The following is a 20315-nucleotide window of genomic DNA, read 5'->3' as shown; positions in this document are numbered from 1 at the left end:
CAGTTTTGGTACCATTTTCTTTCAGACTTACCCTGTTTTTAACACTCTTAGGGCATGTCAGCACCCCCACTAACTTTGTGTATTGCAATTCATCTGTTAGGTGGTAATTAAACTGAAATACTGAATAAAAAAAATTATTTTATTTTAGAATTGTAAAGTGCATTTTTAATTTTTGAAAAGTTATTTTTTTTACCCTTAGCCCATATCTTGTCTTACCCTATGAAGTGGGTGAAATATGCAGGTATTTAATGTGAATACAAGAAGTCACTCACTACATGAACATAACTACCTGCTACAGATTCAGGAGGAGAATAGAACTGCCCATCAGAGAAGACTCCTGGGTGAAGAAGAGCTGCTCGTTCAGAAGCATCCTGTGCTATCAAAAATCCTAAAAAGAAAAACCAAAAAAAACCCCAAATCCTTAGTACTATCACGTAAAAGATCAAGTATTGCTGAAGAATCTTAAAGATTGATATATTATCAACTAGCATTGCTAACAAGTTACTTCTATAAATACTAATCTCAGGAAAAAAGTGTTTAAATCACATGGCTTCAGGCAGGTGAGGAGACACTAGCAAAACAGAGGTACTATACACCTGAACTAAGGAATCCTTCCTTCTACTACATGCAAGTGCATCATTAGGATGCCATATGTAAACTCACCAATATCCACAGGCTAACTCAAATTCTGTATATTTTTAATCAGTGAGCTGCCATGCAAAACCAAACAAGACTTCTCATTAATCGCTTGCTTTCACCCATCTGCCTCAACAGACCTAGTTACCCCAACCTTCAACTCCTTTTAGTTCAGTTTCATCTAAAATCAGGAAAACTATCTGGAAATCACATGGGGTTATTTGGTATGTTTAATACAGGAAAAAAAAAAGGGGGGGGGGGGGAAGGGCTTGTGCTGGGAAAGAAGCTAATTCATCTTGTCCTTCCTGTCATCACCAAGTCTTCTGATAATAACAGGGCATTGGGGGCATTTTAGGTCACTGTGAGGCTATTGAACTTTCATCCTCTGCTCTCTGCCACATGAAGACTGATGGGAAAGAAGGAAAAAAAAAAGAGAAAACCTTGATGTAAGGTAAACTGAAACGATAAGTGAATCAGAAGGTAGCTGGGGTAGCCAGCAGTTATTAAAAAAAAAACATCTCCAACCCAACTCTGTTTCTCCATACTGATTGACCTTATTAACCAGTCTGAAGTCTCCAGAGGAAACTTCTACTTACATTTCTGTTGTCTCTGAAAGAGGAACTTAAGTCCTCATACTTAACAATGAGTCACAAGATGCTAGGAAGACACATACTGGTTGGATTTTAGCTTTCATTTCTGCTCACAGAAGGAAGTTTTTAAAGCCTGAAATCCTCTGCAGTGGAATGACTGTATTTCCCCTTTTTACTTTTTTCCTTTCTGTTTTGTTAAAGGTTGAGACAAAATATCTCCAAATTTTTGCATTAGGCAGAAAATTATTGTACTTGGGATTTTTTGCTGGGTTGTTTTTTTTTTTAAAAAAAAACCAAAATAGTAACACAGAAAATGGGCTTCTACTCCCACTTAGAAACAGGAGAGAAAAATACCTGGTCAAAAAGCAAAAACTATTAAAATCTGGTTTTATTATCAGATTTCAAAGCAAATAAGGCACTATGTAAGTACCACCACACAGTTCAAGTACATCTAACATCTGCCTGACCTAATAGCTTAAAATATTTTTGGAACTATAAAAAGTTGATCTAAAAAGCATGTATTCTAAATAAATACCATCTATTTCAAGCTCACTAGGAACGTAGAAAAAGAAAGTGGCACTAACTCCCACTGGGACTTAGCAACAGTATCTCAATTTTATGCATGTGACCATGAAGTACGTGTATGTGTATGTACCAAATACTTTCTTTATCTATTAATATTCAGTATTTAAAAGTTCACTCTCTCAAAAAAAAGTTACCCTGAGTTTTCCTTTCTCTAGGCAAAACCTACTGTACTAATTTAACCAACTTTTCCTGGAGTGGTGGAAAAAGGAAGGGGTCACAGTAGAAAGACTGCATTTCAGAGCACTAAAAAAAGAAGACATCCATGCCTGTGTGAAGATTTTGTTTATACCTGACAGGCAAAGATGCCCTTCCAACAGAGTTACAGACAATATTTGAGGTAATGATTAACAAATAATGGACTTGTCATAGAATTACTCTCCTGCTGCTGAAACTAAAAAAAACATCTGCAGCAGAGATCTGTGCTTTCTTTTCCTCACCACTCCAGCAAAATTCTCTTTCCACTGAATCAATGGGTTTCCTCCCTTTGGCTGAATACATTAAGTGTCAGATGACCTGTGGCCTCATCTTGAAGAGGCTGAAATTCATACTTGTGCTGATCTCATCCTGTCTGTGCATGAGGCAGGCTCTCCACAACACTTCCTTGCTTTCTCTGTTCCACCCCAAAAGAAGACTTAGTGAGACTGAGTTAGTTACTGTGTCTGCTCATCCTAGAAGAGGAACCAAGCACTTATTCTATGCATTTCCCAGAAAACAAAATCTTACAAGCCCAAGTCAATTAAATGTTTATGCCTTACGTGTGCAAAATTATTTACATTCCTATGTGCTTGACAAACTGCTGATCCTGGACCTCATAACTTTTAATTCTGCCTCCCTTTGTTAATTAAAAAAAACCCCATTTCTTTGAAAGCTTATGTTCCTTTCCAGAAAAAGAAAAATAATGCCACATGATTTAATGTGGCAAACTCGTTGAATTTTGACAAGCTGAAAGAAGCATTCTTCTGCCAGACAGCATGGGAATAAGTGTCAAATTGCAGCAATTTAGGGTAAGTATCAAAAACGTACTGTTTTCTTCTTCAGCTTCTTGTGGTAACACCTTAAAGTCCAAGAACCAAGTTTCAATCCAGGCAAGTATGAAGGATATGATGGGCAGCACATAGCCAAAAGCACCCTGTGAGAACAGCTTGAAGGAAAGAAAACCACACAACATTACAGAAATTATTCTGATGAATCTTGCTTTCAAGAAAAAAAAAAGTAAATCAAACATTTGATTAGAATATATACCTGTGAAATAATTACTTTTGCTAATAAAAAGGCACTGGTCACTGCTGTTGTAAACTGAAAGAGACAGGGTAAGATTAGTTAGGTCTAATAAATGGATTTACTTTCACATTTTTGCCATTATCTATCAGTTGCAACTTCAAATATTTACCAAAAAGAGCAAGATCATAGATTATTAAAAAGTAACAAGAATGACATGCTTTACTTAAGATGTTATTAAAATAGCCTTCTTAATACAGGTATCATTTCATACAGATATCTCCAAGTGTTGATTTCCACACAGCAGATAGGCCATTTAGATTCTACACTGATGCTGAGTTACATAAATTGTGATTACACTGTAAGCATGATGAGGAAACAGATTCTTATTCTCCAAGCCCCTTAAATAAATAAAAAAATCTATCTACATGTTTGGGTAAATGCAAACAGCAATGTCTCCAAATACTGTTAACTATCATCAAAATCTTTTAACTTCAATTAACAAATCATCTTGGCAGGAATAGATTTGAATTAAGATTTCAATATCACACACTGATCACATACTGATGTTGTGAGAAATTAATCACTTTTAAAACTTGACAGTCCCTGATAGATTTTTAAAATGGCAAGCTGCCTAAAATATCTGGGAAAAAAAGCCAAGAAGCAGTGGATAAGTACTGGTCACTTAAGCAAAGCTTCTAATTCTATTAGTGCATTTGGGTCCAGCAGTTCTTCAATAGCAGAACCTAACTAGCTCCTGGTAAGCACAGGCAGGATTTTAAGATTAATGGCTTTTACAAAACCTTCAGTGAAGCTTCATATATCTAGTGGTTACTGCCACGGTGGGATCACTCTCACCACCTCATAAGCAAGTGCATCAGATTTGTGGATATGATTGGAAGAAATACTCTGCACAATTAAGATCAAGGGACTTCAAGACAATCAGAGGAACAGCTACTGTTAATGGATGTGTTTGTGCCATGCTAGTTACACAATTTCAAAAAAACATGGCATGTAATTTCAGATGACTGAACATCCAATTCACTTGAAGCAAGTTACACATTCTACATGCACCTATGACAGTGCATGAGGAAAAAGGTTTAAGATTTACAATGCATTAACCCAGCAATGTGCCTGTTGTATCCTGATCTCTAGTACTGACTGGTGGAAGTATGAATTTGTTACCAAGTTTTGCATTCTTTCTCATCCACACAGTACAGCTGCACTGAAGATATCTGCTCCAACCTACTGAGACTGCCTACAGTTCTCAAGAACTCCTTGTCTAAGAAGGGATGTATATTCAAGATTCTGTTTGGAGCATAAAGGTGGTAGTGGTCAATGGGTGGCACCTGCAAGTCTAAAAAGCTAAGAATAGGGGAGTTAATGGACAGGTGGATCTCTGGTACAATAATGCCAATTCTTCTTTTTTAATACAGTTGACTATTTCAAATGTAAATATATTTGAAACATCTATTAACAAGTCAGAGGTAACAAGCAGTTATGACTAGCCATACATACTGGATTCAAAATAAATCTTCACTTTTTATTAACATGATACCTAGTAAGGACCACACCCACAGTGCTGTTAAATTCTTTTCTTTAGGCTACAAATCTTCCAGAACAGAAATCGTTAACCTGTTAGTGTACAGCAAATTTTTACATACAGCATCAAGATGATTCTTAACACGTAATTGTTAAGAGGCATCTAAAATTTTGTCTGTTTGATCCACTCTAGTTACAACTCCATTATGCTTGGCTACTACTCACAGCTATTGCCCACCAATGGCGCAGTCTGCACATTGCATATGCAAGTATTAACACCTTAAATCGAAAGACTGCCAGTAGCTACAGAGAAAGGAAAAAAATATTTGTTGGTTAATTCAGAACACAGAAGAACCACAAGATTCTCAGCTCACTGAAACTAACTGCTTACATAACAACTTAAAACAGCACAACCTAAGTTCTGTTATTGCGAAACAAATTTGAGTGTGTGCTTATGAAACACAACTAGAACATCATTTCCCACTCGTAAAGCAAAAGGTACCACTCATCACATGCCTACAAAGGCTCAAATATGCAAGCACGTGCAATTCCACAAGTAAGTTAGGAACATAAAAAAGTTACACAAGGTATGCTCATGACTTTTAGCTGACTAGAATCCGATCAGGTAAATCTAGCACACCCAGTTAATCCAGCATCACTGTGTATCTATCTTAATGATCTCAGTGGTGTGTCACTGTACAAGAATACCATTAAACTGTAAGGACTTCACAAATGTAATCAGAAAATTGGAAGAAATTTTTTTTTTTAATTTTCTACTTACTGTATTTTTACTATTCATAGAAATATTAACATTGCAACAATCAATTATTCTTTACAGACAGGCCTGCAATAGCAAGCTGGTCCAGATATTTTTGCAGTAAAGAAAAATAAGTTGTGGTCTTTCTAGGCCAGAAAATGAAATCAATAACAGACAGGTGAGATTTCTGAATTAGGAACCTTAACCCTCATGTTCCTTGTTTATTCTTTGATACAAGATTGTCTCAAACTTGTTATAAACGATATGTTCAGAACCTAAAAATTTAAAACAAACACTTAAAAATTAAGGAGCAATCAAAACCAGGCATGGCCAGAGGTACAATGAATCCAAGTAATCTTATGCAAACACATGTTTCAGTGATGTGGAGCAGAAACAGAAGAAAGCCTGTATAAACACAAAAACCATTTGGCAGAATTCAATGACCTACTGCCTCTCCAGGGAATAAAAGTCTACTTTTTTTCCATAGATAACATTTTTTGCTTTCTGCAATAAGGTGTATCATGGACAACCTGCCAGAAAAATGATGATGAGAAAGAAAGGCAGACACAGCATAGTTTGCTAGCTTATGAAATTTTTGTATCCACCATCTTATTCCATTTAGACTCAGCAAATGGTCCAGTGGAGAAGCCGGGACAGTTTCTTACAAAAGTTTCAAAGAGAGATTCTGGATACAGTCATCAATATAAAATGACTGAGACCAAATCAATTCACCTCTGCCAGCCAAACAAGATCTATCAGAATTAATGATCTTGCAAACACAGGGAGCCCATTAGAAGAACTGTAAAGAAACAGCTTTTACTTAGACATCAATAACTTGGCCCATGCAGTGTGAAATGCATTGCAACTACAGAGCTACAGCCTTACTGAAAGACACATTTCCCAGTGCAGAAGAGCTCCTCCCATGTGCCCAGGGTGCTTACACATAGAAAGGAGACTCATACTTCACATCATCTGTTTTCAGTACAATGTTAAAAAAAACCCAAACACCTATTCTAGTTAAAACACAGAAATCTGAAAAAAACCCTGAGCTCTACAGGCCAAACTAGCAACAAGTGTCTTCTCAGTACAACTGACATTTCTGTGGAAGGACAAAAACACTGGTTTAAACAAAACAATTTTACAGCTGGAGGACTATTGATCCTGTCTTTAATGAACTATCTTTATTGTACATCAGTCTCACATCCTTGACTGAGTTTTTAACCTGTTCTTCTATGCCCCCCAAAGCAGAAGTTTCAATTTAGTGTGCCTAAACATCATTACCCACAGGCTCCATAAGCCTCCTGCCATAGCAGGACTGGGCAACCCCTCTGACAGGTGAAAGCTGACATAACCCCTTCAGGTTTAAATTATCACAAAAAGATGAAACCTTTCACAGGACTCACACTAGGGAACATCTGTGGAAGGTGGAATGTGGGATAACTATACTTTTGCTGCTTTTTTTCTTTTTTATAAAACCACTTACAAAGATATCAAAATATGAAGAAGAGTAGTCATACTGTAGGACTTCTTTCTCTAAGGTAGTCTCAATGCCTCCTTTTACCTAAAAGAAGAAAAAACCACACACAGCTTTACAACAGAAGTTACTGAAAAAATACACACAAATCTAAAGGGTAAAATTAGCAGTTCCATACTGATGGGACCATTAAACTAAGTATAGGGGACATACATGCTAAGAATGTGAATTTTAAGATTACTTCTTTGTTTTTCATTATTATATACAATTCTCAAAGTGAAGACATTTAGGATTATCACCTGGACTGTGTAAGTTACATTTCCATCTGTCCCAAAATAATAGCAAACAAGAAGGAAGAAGAAATTATTAAATTAAGGTCTGTTACACAAATCCACAGAGTATTTTATGTCTCATAAGGGGCATCAAAACAGCTGATCAAAAAGCCACTGAGAAACTAGCTCTAGTTAGTCACATGTTAGCAAACAGAAAACTGAATTAAAACTCCAGACCTTCTCCTGATCAGCAAACATACTGTTTTAAGGGAGCTGAGAAAAAAAACCACTGTAAAAAAACATAGAAGCTGCAACTATTAAACTATTTTCCCACAAATAACTAATGACCAAATTTAATTCTTTCATTTTCTTGAAGGGATGCAAAATTACATCATCTTAAGCCACTGCATTTCCTCCCAGTGGAAGGATTTTGTAACTTTCCTGTTCAGACTGGGTAAGAAAGAAAATTATTTAGGATGCATTGGGTTAGTGTGAGCGTGCTATGTATCTTATGTGGAAGCAAAAGCTTAGTGTTCATATCATACTGGTTTTAATATTAAATTCAGTAAGCAAGCACTGCTTGGAAGAGTTATGTAAAACACTGGAAAGCAATATGAACAAAAGTCTTCAACACTGAACTTGGCTACTTCATGGTTCTAAAGAAAGGAAGGACCTCACCAACAAAAGGCACACCAACAGCTTGTGCTCACCATCTCAAAGCAATACAGTTGAGACACTTGCAAATGTTTCCCAACAGTACTATAGGCCAGTGCTTTCCTGAGATTATTCAACTCCAACCTCAAGTTCTATTTCCTCTCTTGTCCCTCCCTCTGTGTCTACCTGACACATAACTTTCTACACAAAACTTTGCCTTGGATTCACTACAGCATCATGGATGATCATCTATTTCCAGCATAAAGATCAACTTCTCCCCCACACCTTTTGAACAGAGAATGGCCTTGATTCAGAATTTGTTCAAACTCTCATACAGCTTCTCCCTGAAGTGTTTAAACAACAAATATGCCCAAGCACGCTGGATAACAGAGATAAAGGGAGAACAATACTTGCAGGAACTCTGGAAGCTATTCTGAAGATCTATTACTTACATACCAGTCAGTGATGGACAGTCTTAACAAAGTGCTATTTGACTTTTCAAAAATCAAAACAATTCAGAAGCAGAGCAAAAAAGCTTAACTATCCATCAGATCCTATATATCAAATGATGATTTCTAATATTATGTCTTCTGAAGACAAAAACCTTTTTCACTCTTGCTGGTATGTGGCAGTATAGGACTCTGGTTCCTAATATACTCTCCTTAAAACAAAGATTTTCACAAAGAAAATTGCCAATATCATGAGATCCCATAACGCTGCAGCACCCAAAATAAAACATCATCAGTTGGCAGCTTTTTCTATAAAGATTTTTATATATTCAGAGAATGCTAATACAAAAATCTTTACTCTGAATCCCCGACAAGAGAAAAAATTGGACTCTGCTCTTAGTTGAACAACCTGTTGAGAAACTGGCCTAAAAAACTGAAGTGCATGAGAACACTGTGCTGCCTTTCAAGCTAATTTATGCCCAGTCTTTCCAAGTAGAGAGACAACAGACCTTTAATCCCGAAATTACAGCACTCAGGTAAGCAAAGTCTGGGTTTTCAAACTAAATGAGCAATTATATTTTTCACTTTATCAATGAATTGCTTAAAAAGACAGCTCCCCAAATGTCATAATGCTGGATCTATAATGGAGGTTATTTACTGTGTCAAGGACTGCTGGCAAAAAAATAAAACTTTTTGCCAAATCCAAAGTCACAGTAACATTTTTGTTTGCTTGCAGCCTGCAAAGATAACTGGATTCCCAATGGTTTGCTCAGCAGGGTTCATGGACTACAGGAACATCAAGAAGTTCAGTGATGAGAAGATGATAAACAATGTATCCTAATGATGAAAAGTAGAGGCAATTGAGAAATACCATGGTCATTAAAGCTTAAAAGAAAGAAGCTGCTTTAATTTAAAGAGATAGAAATAGCACATAATTTGGGATAGAAATGAGCAACTTATTACCTACTCCCAAAGAAAATAAATAAATTAATAAAGTCAAAGAGTACTGAAAAGACAACTCACATTTAGTTCTATTATCCACAGCAAGGTTATGAATAGCAGATCAAATGTAACAAACAAACAGAAAGTCCTTCTGACATCCGATATGCCTTTCTTCTCTCTGCCTTCATATGTCTCAATCCTTGTCATCAGCTGTGTTGGGTTGATGGAGTGGACATCCCGCAAGGAAGGACAGGATTCCACACTGCTACTGTGAGCATTTTCTGCGTCACCGGGCACCCGATTCATCCTGGGTTTCCTTAGAGAGGTCTTCTTCCAGTTTCACCATTACTAGAAGGCTGATCCATATAGGAAGAATTTCTAAAAAAACAGACAAAACCAAAAGACATTAGTCACCAGAACCCCACATTCCAGTAGGTCATTTCATCTGACCGTGTCGGTTCTCTGTTTGCTAAAGTGTCAACTAAGAGAATTCAGCAAGCAGGCTTCACAAATGGTTTCTCTAACATGATATATCTGGGTTCTCTCCATCTCATCCATCTCTCAAGAGTATTTGTGAAGCAAGAGGATTGATTAATGCTCAGTTAGACAGGTAGGAATAAGGGAATATTGTCTAGACTTAGAAGGCTCCCTCCTCCATGTTGTTAAGAGTGAGATCATCCAATGGGAATGAACAATGCCCCTGTGCTCAGCCCTGGTGAGGCCACACCTCGAGTCCTGTGTCCAGTTCTGGGCCCCTCAGTTCAGGAAGGATATCGAGGTCCTGGAGCGGGTCCAAAGGAGGGCAACCAGGCTGGTGAAGGGACTCGAGCACAGACCCTGTGAGGAGAGGCTGAGGGAGCTGGGGCTGTTCAGCCTGGAGAAGAGGAGACTCAGGGGAGACCTCATCACTCTCTACAACTCCCTGAAAGGAGGGTGTAGCCAGGGGGGGGTTGGTCTCTTTTCCCAGGCAACTCTCAGCAAGACAAGAGGGCACGGTCTCAAGTTGTGCCGGGGCAGGTTTAGGTTGGATATTAGAAAGAATTTCTTTACAGAGAGGGTGATCAGACATTGGAATGGGCTGCCCAGGGAAGTAGTGGATTCTCCGTCCCCAGAGATATTTCAAAAGAGACTGGATGTGGCACTCAGTGCCATGGGCTGGTAACTGCAGCAATAGTGGTTCAAGGGTTGGACTTGATGATCTCTGAGGTCCCTTCCAACCCAGCCAATTCTACGATTCTATGAAAAAGCAGGACGATGGGCATCTTGAATGGTTCTGATTTAAATGCTACCAACTTAAAGGAAGTTCCATACACAATTCCAGAAAAATGGCAGTGTTTGCTACTTGGACATTCAGAGCTGACACAACCAAAGACCATTAAAAATCCTGAATACCATAGTAATTATTCTACAAAGCAAATAAACTGCTATTTGCTCTACACACAAATTGCTATGACAATTTATATTGCCAGAGAGGGTCTCTGTGAAAAACTTATGCAACACAGTGGTTAAAGGTAATGCCATTACCCAAAGTCTCTTCTGCCTATAGGGCTTCCTGAAAAAATGTTTTGGTTAAATTTCTTATAAAGCTGGAGCAGTTTGATGAACAATTCACTACATAATTACTTCACAAGAACCTTTTTCCAATTAAAACTTTGAGCAAGAGCTGACTAAAAGATCATAAACTTTTCAAGGAAATGCTAAAAAAATTTAACTTGATACAAAATACTCAGATGATGAAGCTATGCACTGTGCAATACAAATCATGTTAGTCAAGTTGTGGAATGCCTGTAGGAATGCCAACACGGACTTACTCCACGTTAAGAATTCCAGGGAACCTGCTTCTCTCTGACTAACCCATGTTGATAACACATTTTCTATCTGAAACTCTTTTGCAATTACTTCTCTATTATTGCTCTGTTTCAAATACCAGACATTGAACCTTACACTACAAATCACATTCCTATATTTGTCTGTAACAACCACATTATCTGAAATGACTGTCCACTCAAAATAAAGCATACAAGTTATTTTCTAGTTATTAGTAAATAGTAACTACAGTGCACACTGAAGTTCAGATGAATAATTATGAACTCATTACATCCTCTAGTAAAGACTAGTCCATACCACAGGATTCGTATGTTGCTCCTTTGAAGAAAAGAATAATTTAAAAGTTCTGAAAAACTCCCATTTATCTTGTCCTCTCTTCCTCGCAACAGAAACTGCAATTCATTTCATTTGTAGAATCAGACTCACAATTTTATACGGCAGAGTAGAGTTGAGTAGAGTAGAAGAGTAGAAAATGTATGTTTATTGGATGAATTCTCCAACTTTAGGATGAACTTTCTCAGGACAGCACACTGATGAGCCTCAAATAGAAATATTTCAGCCAAAGAAGATTTTTTTAAGTCACCGATATAACAAATCAGAAGAACTGAACTCTGAATAAGGCTGAAAAAGTAAGCTTACCCAAACTCATGACATTCTTCCCTGTTTCTGGCCCGCTGGGACACCCTACACTAGAGATCCCATTCAAGGAATCTGTAAGCTTTGTGCTTCATGTAGTTGAAAATGGGAGAAAAACAACAGTGAAAGGTAAAAAAAGAAGTAACATTAGGCAAAATTAAAGTACATTACTAGAGTGGTAGCCCTGACAGACACCAGTCAATCACACCTGAAAATAAGCAGTAAAAAAACATAAAGAATAAAAAAAGGGCGATGACAAAGAATTCTCTTTACCTGTCCATTCTCAGCCTGTTTCAGAGGTTTAGAGAAAAGACACGGGGGATCCAAATCCAAATTTATGAAGAAAACAAGGGAGACGACAAAGAACTCTCTTTACTTGACCCTTCTCAGCCTGTTTTAGGTGCTTATGGAAAACACACGGGAGATCAAATCCAAATGTAAAGTTTCCTAAACATCAGCATTTCTTCTCAAGCAATAAACATCCCTGAAAGACCTGACCAGCCTGACAGAGCACGGTGGATTTTGCTCATGTAGACGCTGCATACTCAGTGCCTGACAGCCCCACAGGGACCAGTGCAGGGCTTCTGGGTGCCCTGTGGAGGGAAGGAGGCTTTGGGTGGGCCTCCACCTCATCCTTAGGAAAGGGGCACTAGGTGCACTTGACCTTTCAGGCGCATGGCAAAGAAGTACCAAACACTTGCAGTTCCTCCTGAACTGGACAGACTGAGTGCAAAATCATCTCCAGCCAGTGGAAATCAACAGTCAGCACTTATGACCCTGTTCTTCCCTTTGCTGAACTTGCAAAACAGGCAAGTGCAAAAACTAACCAAAGGGCTATCATGCTTAAAAAAATGCTGCTAATATTGTCTGTGTTAGAGCAGTGCTCCCACAATGTCAAATGTGCTGCTCGTGAATGACATCTCCCTCTCTGAAGGACAGTTTTGAACAGCACGGGCAATGTTGGATATTGCCTCTCCAGCAGCCTGTGTCCCAGCCAGCCAAAAGCACCAGGCAGATGTTTAAATACATCTTTAAAGCTTCCTCCTCTATTTCTACAGCAGCTGCCCGAAACCATGGCTGGCAATGGGCTTTAGAGGAGGAGGATGTCTGTGGCCTGTGCTTGGGCAGGTGTCTCAAGTGAAATTCGGGCCACCTGAACCTGAGGCTGTGAGCAGAGTGGTGGCACTGGAGTGCTGTAAGCAGCCCCTTTTTTGTACTGAAAAGTGCCCCCCTCAAGAGCCCTGCTGTGCAATGGTGTTCACAGGAAAACACCTGGGATGAGATACAAGCCCTAGAGCAGGCCACCACTGGCCACACTCATAAGAAACTGTTCAAGAAAAATAAAACACCAGCACTTCCATAAAAATTTCCATCTACACTGGCTCAAAGATGTGACTTTATTTATTTTACTTTGGGTGTGGTAGTGGCATAAGTAACAATTATACAGGAATTTCACAGAGAGAGGAATCAGGGCAAGGGAATTAATCTGAATCCTTGCTCTGCCTGCTCATCTCTCAGAATCTCATGTGGACACGGGGACACATGGTCTGCCTTGTCACACTGAGCTTGCATTGAAGTATTGGGATTCTTTACATGAACAGAAATAGCCCAGCACCTTTCTACATGCATTGCAAAAGTTCTGCAAACAAATCAACAACAAAGTGTGTGCTAGCAGATGGTTTGCTAATTGTTGGCTATTAGGGGTGGTCCCTGGGCTGCAGCATTGCCTTCTGCAATGGCCTGAGAGAAAAGCAACAGCACTGGCTTTGTCACTGGGAGCCAAGCCTCAGAAGGCACCAGGGACACCCAGCAGCTGTGCCCAGAGCATGGCCTCCAAGGGCAGGGCCTGCCTCAGGGTCAGCACCCAATGCTTCCCAAAGGAAGCCCTGGGGGGAGGGGCTCTGCAGGGGGTTTGTCCCCATCACCCCCATGTCACAATGGCACCACCACCAAAGCAGCAGTCACAATGCCCCGGGACACTATAAAAGGGGACATCCTCCTGGCTTTGCTGCCAGAGCTGGCGCTGGGGCAGCCTGAAGACATCTGACTCCAAGTCCTCGGGAAGCTCCTGGAATTCCTTGCAAGGGGGCTGAGGGAGGACTAGGCTGCTTCAGATGAGAACCACCACCAACACATGGAGATGCCCCGGGCTACAAGGCTTCTTTCAGCTGGACACCCAGGAAGACTAAGGTCACCATCTTCTTCCCCTCCTGAGCCAGGGGCAGCAACTATGAGTGATGCAGAGATGTTGCAAGGGCTCTCAGGGCTTTGGAGCACCCACCGGTGTCTCACCAGGCACGGGAAAGGATTTCTCCCCAAAGCCAATCAGGCTGGGTGCATGTGGCCACTCTGGGAAGCCCCTGAGATGGCTCCAGGTTGAGGCAGAGTTGGGCTGGAGCATCTGCAGGAGGTGCCCTTGTGTCAAGGAGGCAGTCTTGCTCACATGCTCAGGGAGCAGCCGATCGCCAGCTCTGCTGGGGTCAGGAAGGAATTTTCCCCCGGGGCAGATTGGCCCTGGGCCCCGGGGGTTTTTTGCCTTCCTCTGCAGCATTGAGCAGCACCCCTTCTCAGGCCTCCTCTGGCCCATTTGGCCTGGCTTACTGCCTGATGCTCCTGCACCACCACCCTGGCCCCTCTTGCCCTGCAGCTGGGGGGAGGAAGGCTTTTTTTCCCCCACCGGGGCCTTACAAGTCTCCCTGGGGTTTTTTGCCTTCCTCTGCAGCACCGAGCACGGCCCCTTGCCACGGCTCCTTTGGGCCACTGTGCCCAGGGGCTGCTGCTCCTGCTCCAGGAGGTGGCCCTCCTGCCCCACATCTGGCAGGAGGAAGTTTGCTTAGACCCCCAGGGGGGGCTCCAAGGGTAAGGCCAGGAAGAGTTTAGAGGCCTCGATGGAGGAGGCAAAATAATGAAGGAGTAAAAAAGAGAAAAATTGGGTCAAAAAACATCCAGATGGAGTCCAGATATGGGGTCCCGATGGACTCCCAATAATCCCAAAAGGGCAAAAAAAAAGACAAAACCACATAAAGAAGGTAAAAAAAGAGTCAAATGCATCCCAGAGGGAGGCAAAGCTACTACACAGCAAAGCTCAGAAAAAGGCCTCGAAGAGTCCAAAGAGAGAACAGCAAGAGCCCTAAAAACCCTGGCACTGGGCTTTAACCTCCAGAAGGGTTAATAGGATCATAAGGGGAAAAACAGAACAGTCAAAGTCAAAAAGAAGAAGCTGGGAAGTGTCCTAACAGATTTACAGGGATCGTCCTGAAAGAGCTGAGCTGTGATGATGTCACAAAGGCCCAAAGGAGAGCAAAAGGAGAGAGAATCTCTACGGAATCAACGTAGACTGAAAACTCAGCCCTCAAAACTTAGACACAAAATATAAACTCAAAGTTCAGAAGAAAAACTCAGAGTAAATAGGAGCAAAGAGACAAAAAAACCCAAAAGAGTCAAAAAAAAAAGGGGCGGAAGAGTTAAAAGAATGTGAAAAAAAGGCCTTAGAGAGTCCTGGCATAAAGAGGAGAAAAGGTCCCAATGAAAACTACTTCAGAGCACAACCCTTAAAGAACAGCCAAAATAGAGATAAAAAAGGCCCCAAAGGTCACCTCAAAATTAATCAAGCAGAAAGAATTAGACAACCTGAAAAACAAAACACAACAAAACCCCAAAGAACCCTTGCCTGAAAGAAGAGGTGAACCCTAGAAAAAAGAGTCAAAATGCAGCCACCAAAATGAGTCTAAAAAGTTAAAAAATGCTTAAATTTAAAAGTTAGTTCACCCTAAAAACTTAGCTAACCTCTAAAAGGCAATCACCTTTCAAAAATTACCCCCAAAATTCATCTCCTCTAATTAGTCCTTAAGGATTAGCCCCCCCAAATAAGCACCCCAAGTTAGCCCTTAAACATACAAAATGAGTCTTAACAGTTAAAAAATGCTTAAAATTTAAAACTTAGTTAACACTAAAAACTTAGCTAACCTCTAAAAGACAATCACCTTTTAAAAATTACCCCCAAAATTAATCACTTAAGAATCAGCCCCCCCAAATAAACACCCCAAGTTAGCCCTTAAAGATAAAAAACAAGTCTAAAAAGTTAAAAAATGCTTAAAATTTAAAAGTTAATTAACCCTAAAAACTTAGCTAACCTCTAAAAGACAATCACCTTTCAAAAATTACCCTCAAAATTAATCTCTGTAATTAGACCTTAGGGATTAGCCCCCCCAAATAAACACCCCAAGTTAGCCCTTAAAGATACAAGATTAGTCTAAAAAGTTAAAAAATGCTTAAAATTTAAAAGTTAATTAACCCTAAAAACTTAGCTAACCTCTAAAAGACAATCACCTTTTAAAAATTACCCCCAAAATTAATCACTTAAGAATCAGCCGCCCCAAATAAACACCTCAAGTGAGCCCCTAAAGATACAGTCAAATGGAGGCAGGTGGGACTCACAAAAATATGGAAAGGATCAACAGAGTCATAAGAGCTACTGAAGGAGCTTAGTAAGGAAAGGAAGACTTCTTCAAAAGCCCAACATAAAGGAGGACACCAGGAGTAAAAGAGGAGTCAGACAATAGTCATAGGAGACTCAAAACATATTTCTCAGAATCAAAAGTTAGTCCTAAAATTATTTAACTGGGAAATTTAGTTACCCTTCAAACAGTCAGCCCCCCAAAATAATCCCTGACTTTAACCCATAAAGACAGCCTGGAATCCGATCCATCTGCTAAAAAGATGGAAAGTGTTAATAGGGTCACAAGGGATCAAATAACACAGGCAAAATAGCCCAGAGTGAGAGAAAGCAAACGCACTGCTAAATCAAGAAGAGGAAAGAGGAGCTTTAATAGAACCCAGGAGGACTCCTTAAATGCTCCAGATACAAGGAGGCCAAAAACTACTGAAAGAAGAGTAAAAGAAGACTCAAATGATGGGTCAACGTAGAGGCAAACACAGCTCCCAAAAGTTAACCTCCAAAATTAGCCTAAAATTAGTTCACCTTAAAAAGTTTGCTCTCTTGAAAAAATCAGCCCCCCCAAATTAACCCCTATAGTTTCCCCTTAAAGATACAGTCACATCGACTCAGATGGAACTCAGGAAAAATTCCAAAGGGTTCTCAACTATGGCAGAACTGATCAAAGAGCACAGTCAAACAAAGCCCTAAGGGAGACAAAGCAGGTTCATAGTCACAGTCAGAGAGTCCAGCAAGAGTCTTAACAGAATCAAGGAAGTGTCCCAGCAGAACCCACAAAGAGTCCTAGAAGAATCCAGGCAACAGGATGCCAGAAAGGGACAAAAGCAAGTGTACAAGTTAGCCTGCAAAAGTTAGACTCCAAAATCAGAATGAAATGGAGTCCAATGGGACTCCATCGGGACTCCTGAGACTCCTGAAAGGATGAGATCATGTAAAGAGACACCAGGGAGACCAAGTGACAAAAATGTTAGCTTCAAAATGAGTTAACCTCCAAGGTAAGTTTGACTGACAAGGATCCATATAGAGATATATAGATCAAGTATCAGTTACTAAGAAAAAGCTAGTCAAGAGCCAAAGGCATAGAGAGGGCAGGAAGAGTCTGCACAGGCTACAGAAAGGCTACTAAAAGAGGTCAGGAGAGATGCAAAGTCCCAAAGAGGCCAGGAAGAGCCCTGTGCAGAGCCCACCAATGGTAATAACAGAGGCTACAAAGGGGGCACACAGAGGCCAGGCAGGAGGACTCAAGGCAGAAGGATGAAAAGCAGGAAGAGCACAGGAAGATACAAAGAGGAGTCCAACTGGACTATCCAAACAGCATCAAACAAGAGTGAAATACAGTCCAGGAAGAGTCCCAACCAAAACAAAGAAGGAGCAAGTCAGGAAGGAAAAGGTCAGGAAAGGAAAAGTGCAGGTAAGCTGAGGTAAAGAAAGTCAACCTGGAGTCCCAAAATTCCAAAGAGGGTCAAGTAGGGTCCAAATGAGGCAAATCACTTCAAACAGAGTCAAATGCTGTCAAACGGAGCTTAACAGAGCCCAGGAGAAGCTCAAAGAGAGACACAGCCAATAGAGAGACAAAGTCAAATAGAGGCCAGGGAAGAGCAGGCCATGCACGAGGAGGCCTGGAAGAGTCAGAATCAAATTGAGACAAAGGCACAAAATCAAATACAGTTGAGAGGAGTCCAAGGGAGTTCAAATGGAGTTTTAACCAACTGGCTTAAAGAATAACCCCCAAAAACCATCACCTCAAGTTAGTCCCTAAAGATACTGCTGTCAAATGGAGGCAGATGGGACTCCGAAAAATACAAAAAAAAAGATGAATGGGGTCCTAAGTGCTCAAGTAGCTTAATATGAAAAAGCTTCTTCAGAGCCAAAGGCAAAGCGAGCCCAAGAAGAGTCCTCATGGGCTACAGGATGACTCCTTAAGAAGCCCGGCCAGGAGGAGGACACAAACACTTAGAGAAGCCTGAAAAGGAACTAAAAGAGGGCTCAAGGAGGAATTCAAGAACACGCAAAGAAGACGCAAAATGCAGCCCCCAAAAGATAGCCTAACATGGTAGCCTCAAAATCAGCTAACCTCTACAGGTAAGTTCAACATTCAAAATGAATCAGCATCCAAAAATCAGAACCAAAACAGAAGCACCTCACGCTAGCCCTTAGAAGACACAGGCAAATGGAGTCAGATGGCATTCCCAAAAATACAGAAAGGATTCATGGGGCCATAAGAGCTCAAGTGGTAGGTATGAAAAAAGCTACTTCAGAGCCAAAGGCAAGAAGACGCCAGGAAGAGTCCTCACAGGCTACAAGATGATTCCTTCAAGCACATGGAGGACACAAAGACTCAAAGAACACCCAAACAACAGTCTAAACACAGTCCCCAAAACAGAGCTAACCTTAAAGGTTACACTGCCTCTAAAACTTGGCACCCAAAACTTGAGCCCTGAAGTCAGCCTTTATAAAAATACAGTAAAACAGAGTCCCAAATTCCCAAGGGGGAAATAGGGCCATGATGCATCGAATAACAACGTCAAAACCCAAAAAGAAACAAAAAGAGAACACAGACAAACTCAGAGAGCCCAAGAAGAGTCAGTCCTCAGAGAATACAGGAAGTCTCCTTAAAGAGCACAGACATGAGAAGGACACAAAGACTCAGAGAAGATTCAGAGAAGACGCAAAGAATAGGTATAAAGAAGTCCCCAAAAGTTTGACTCAAAAGAAGAAGACCAAAGACGAAGAATAAAGTAGTCAACAAAAGTCTGACTAAAAATTACGCCTCAAAATGAGTCAACCCCTAAGGTAAGTTTGACTGAAAAGGATCCATAGGGACATAAAGGATCAAATAACTTACTAAGAAAAAGCTAGTCAAGAGCCAAAGGCAAAGAGAGGGCAGGAAGAGTCTGCACAGGCTACAGGAAGACTACTAAAAGAAGCCACCCGTGAGGAGGACACAAAAACTAAAAGAAGACTAAAAGAGAGGTCACACAAGCTCAATTTTCAGGAAGACTCCTGAAAAAGTCAAGGCAGGAAGAGTCAAGTCAGCACCAACAGCTAAGTGGCTACACTGGAGACAAGTGCAGTTCAAAGGAAAAATGGGTCAAGTGCGTTTAAACCAAGTTTAATAGATCCCAGAAGGAGAAAAAGCCAGGAGACAAGCAAAGTCCCAAAGAGGCCAGGAAGAGCCCTATGCAGAGCCCAGGACTGGTAATAACAGTAGCAAGGTCAGGGAGAGTCAGGATCAAATCGAGACAAAGGCACAAAATCAAACACAGTTGAATGGAGTCAAAGGGAGTTCAAACAGAGTTTTAACCAACTGGCCTGGCTAGCTCGAGGTCATGGCAATCCTGCTGGAATCTGTGCCATTAACTTCTCCTTGTCATAAGAAACAAGAGAGAGACAGAAACCCACGCTGCCCATGCAGGCTCCAGAGCTCACGCTCTCCAAACAGTGCTGGCACTTTCTGTCCATCTCTGACTTTCTTGTGACAGACTTCAAGTGATGTTTTCCAGGCTAAGCTGAGCAGTGCACCAGCCTGCTTCTGGCTACACTTGCACACTCAGCTAATCCTTGAGAACATCTCTCCTGAAACAAGGTAAGAAAGAGAAAGTAAAATGGAATTAAGCTTAAAAAATAAAAGAATGTCAAAAATTAAAATGCTTCTACTTGTATCCTTTGTGTTATGTGTCCTTGATGGTGGTTTGGAGAAAAAAAAACAAAACACAACCCTGGCATTTCAGGTCAGGAACAGTCTCACCTTCATTTGACTCAACTGGAGGGCAGTAGGTGGAGTGGCACAGTTCAGCTCTTACCAGACCTGCAGTGACCACCTACTCCAAGGGCCTGACAAAAAGGGACAAGTGGATGCTACCAAACTGCAGGCCACCAACTCTCCACCAGGACAACTGTGCACGGATCTGCAGACGGCACTCATTCAGCACCAGCAATGGAACCGCCTTCAGTACCTTTAAGGGTACTACTGGGGGAGGGGAAATAGAACCCTCATTTTCAAACATGGAAAAGAAAAGGGAAGATGAGCCAGGGAACTAAAGGCCACTCAGCCTCACCTCTGTGCCTGCCAAGATCATGGAGGAGATCCTCCTTAGGGCATGTGGATAACAAACGGGTGATTGCTGACAGCCAGCACGGCTTCACGAATTCTAAGGCCTGTCTGACTCATTTGGTGGCTTCTTAGGATGGTGTCTCAGCCTCAGTGGACAAAGGCAAAGCAACACACATCATCATCCTGGACCTGTGCAAAGCATTTTGTGCTGTCCTGTGTGACA

At 40.9% G+C, this 20315-nt stretch overlaps 1 protein-coding gene across 5 annotated transcripts in view; it reads right to left on the bottom strand.

Annotated features, from left to right (window-relative positions):
• STARD3NL (STARD3 N-terminal like) overlaps positions 1-20315 on the bottom strand; it is a 66596-nt gene that overhangs the window by 4456 nt on the left and 41825 nt on the right. For 2 of the 5 annotated variants that reach the window (XM_030445625.1, XM_030445626.1), the window contains exons 2-7: positions 9201-9497; positions 6812-6889; positions 4797-4874; positions 3054-3107; positions 2835-2952; positions 290-388 (exon numbers count right to left, since the gene is read on the bottom strand). In XM_030445625.1, the coding sequence (XP_030301485.1) occupies positions 290-388; positions 2835-2952; positions 3054-3107; positions 4797-4874; positions 6812-6889; positions 9201-9425 (652 nt within the window). In that variant the 5' untranslated portion in view covers positions 9426-9497. Of the gene's footprint in view, positions 1-289; positions 389-2834; positions 2953-3053; positions 3108-4796; positions 4875-6811; positions 6890-9200; positions 9498-19786; positions 19847-20315 lie in introns of all 5 variants that reach the window. The other 3 variants (XM_030445627.1, XM_030445628.1, XM_030445629.1) reach the window with 3 other exon arrangements.

Source organism: Calypte anna, chromosome 2 (genome assembly GCF_003957555.1).
Source record: "Calypte anna isolate BGI_N300 chromosome 2, bCalAnn1_v1.p, whole genome shotgun sequence".
Classification (NCBI taxonomy): domain Eukaryota; kingdom Metazoa; phylum Chordata; class Aves; order Apodiformes; family Trochilidae; genus Calypte; species Calypte anna.
This window is presented reverse-complemented; position numbering and strand designations above follow the sequence as displayed.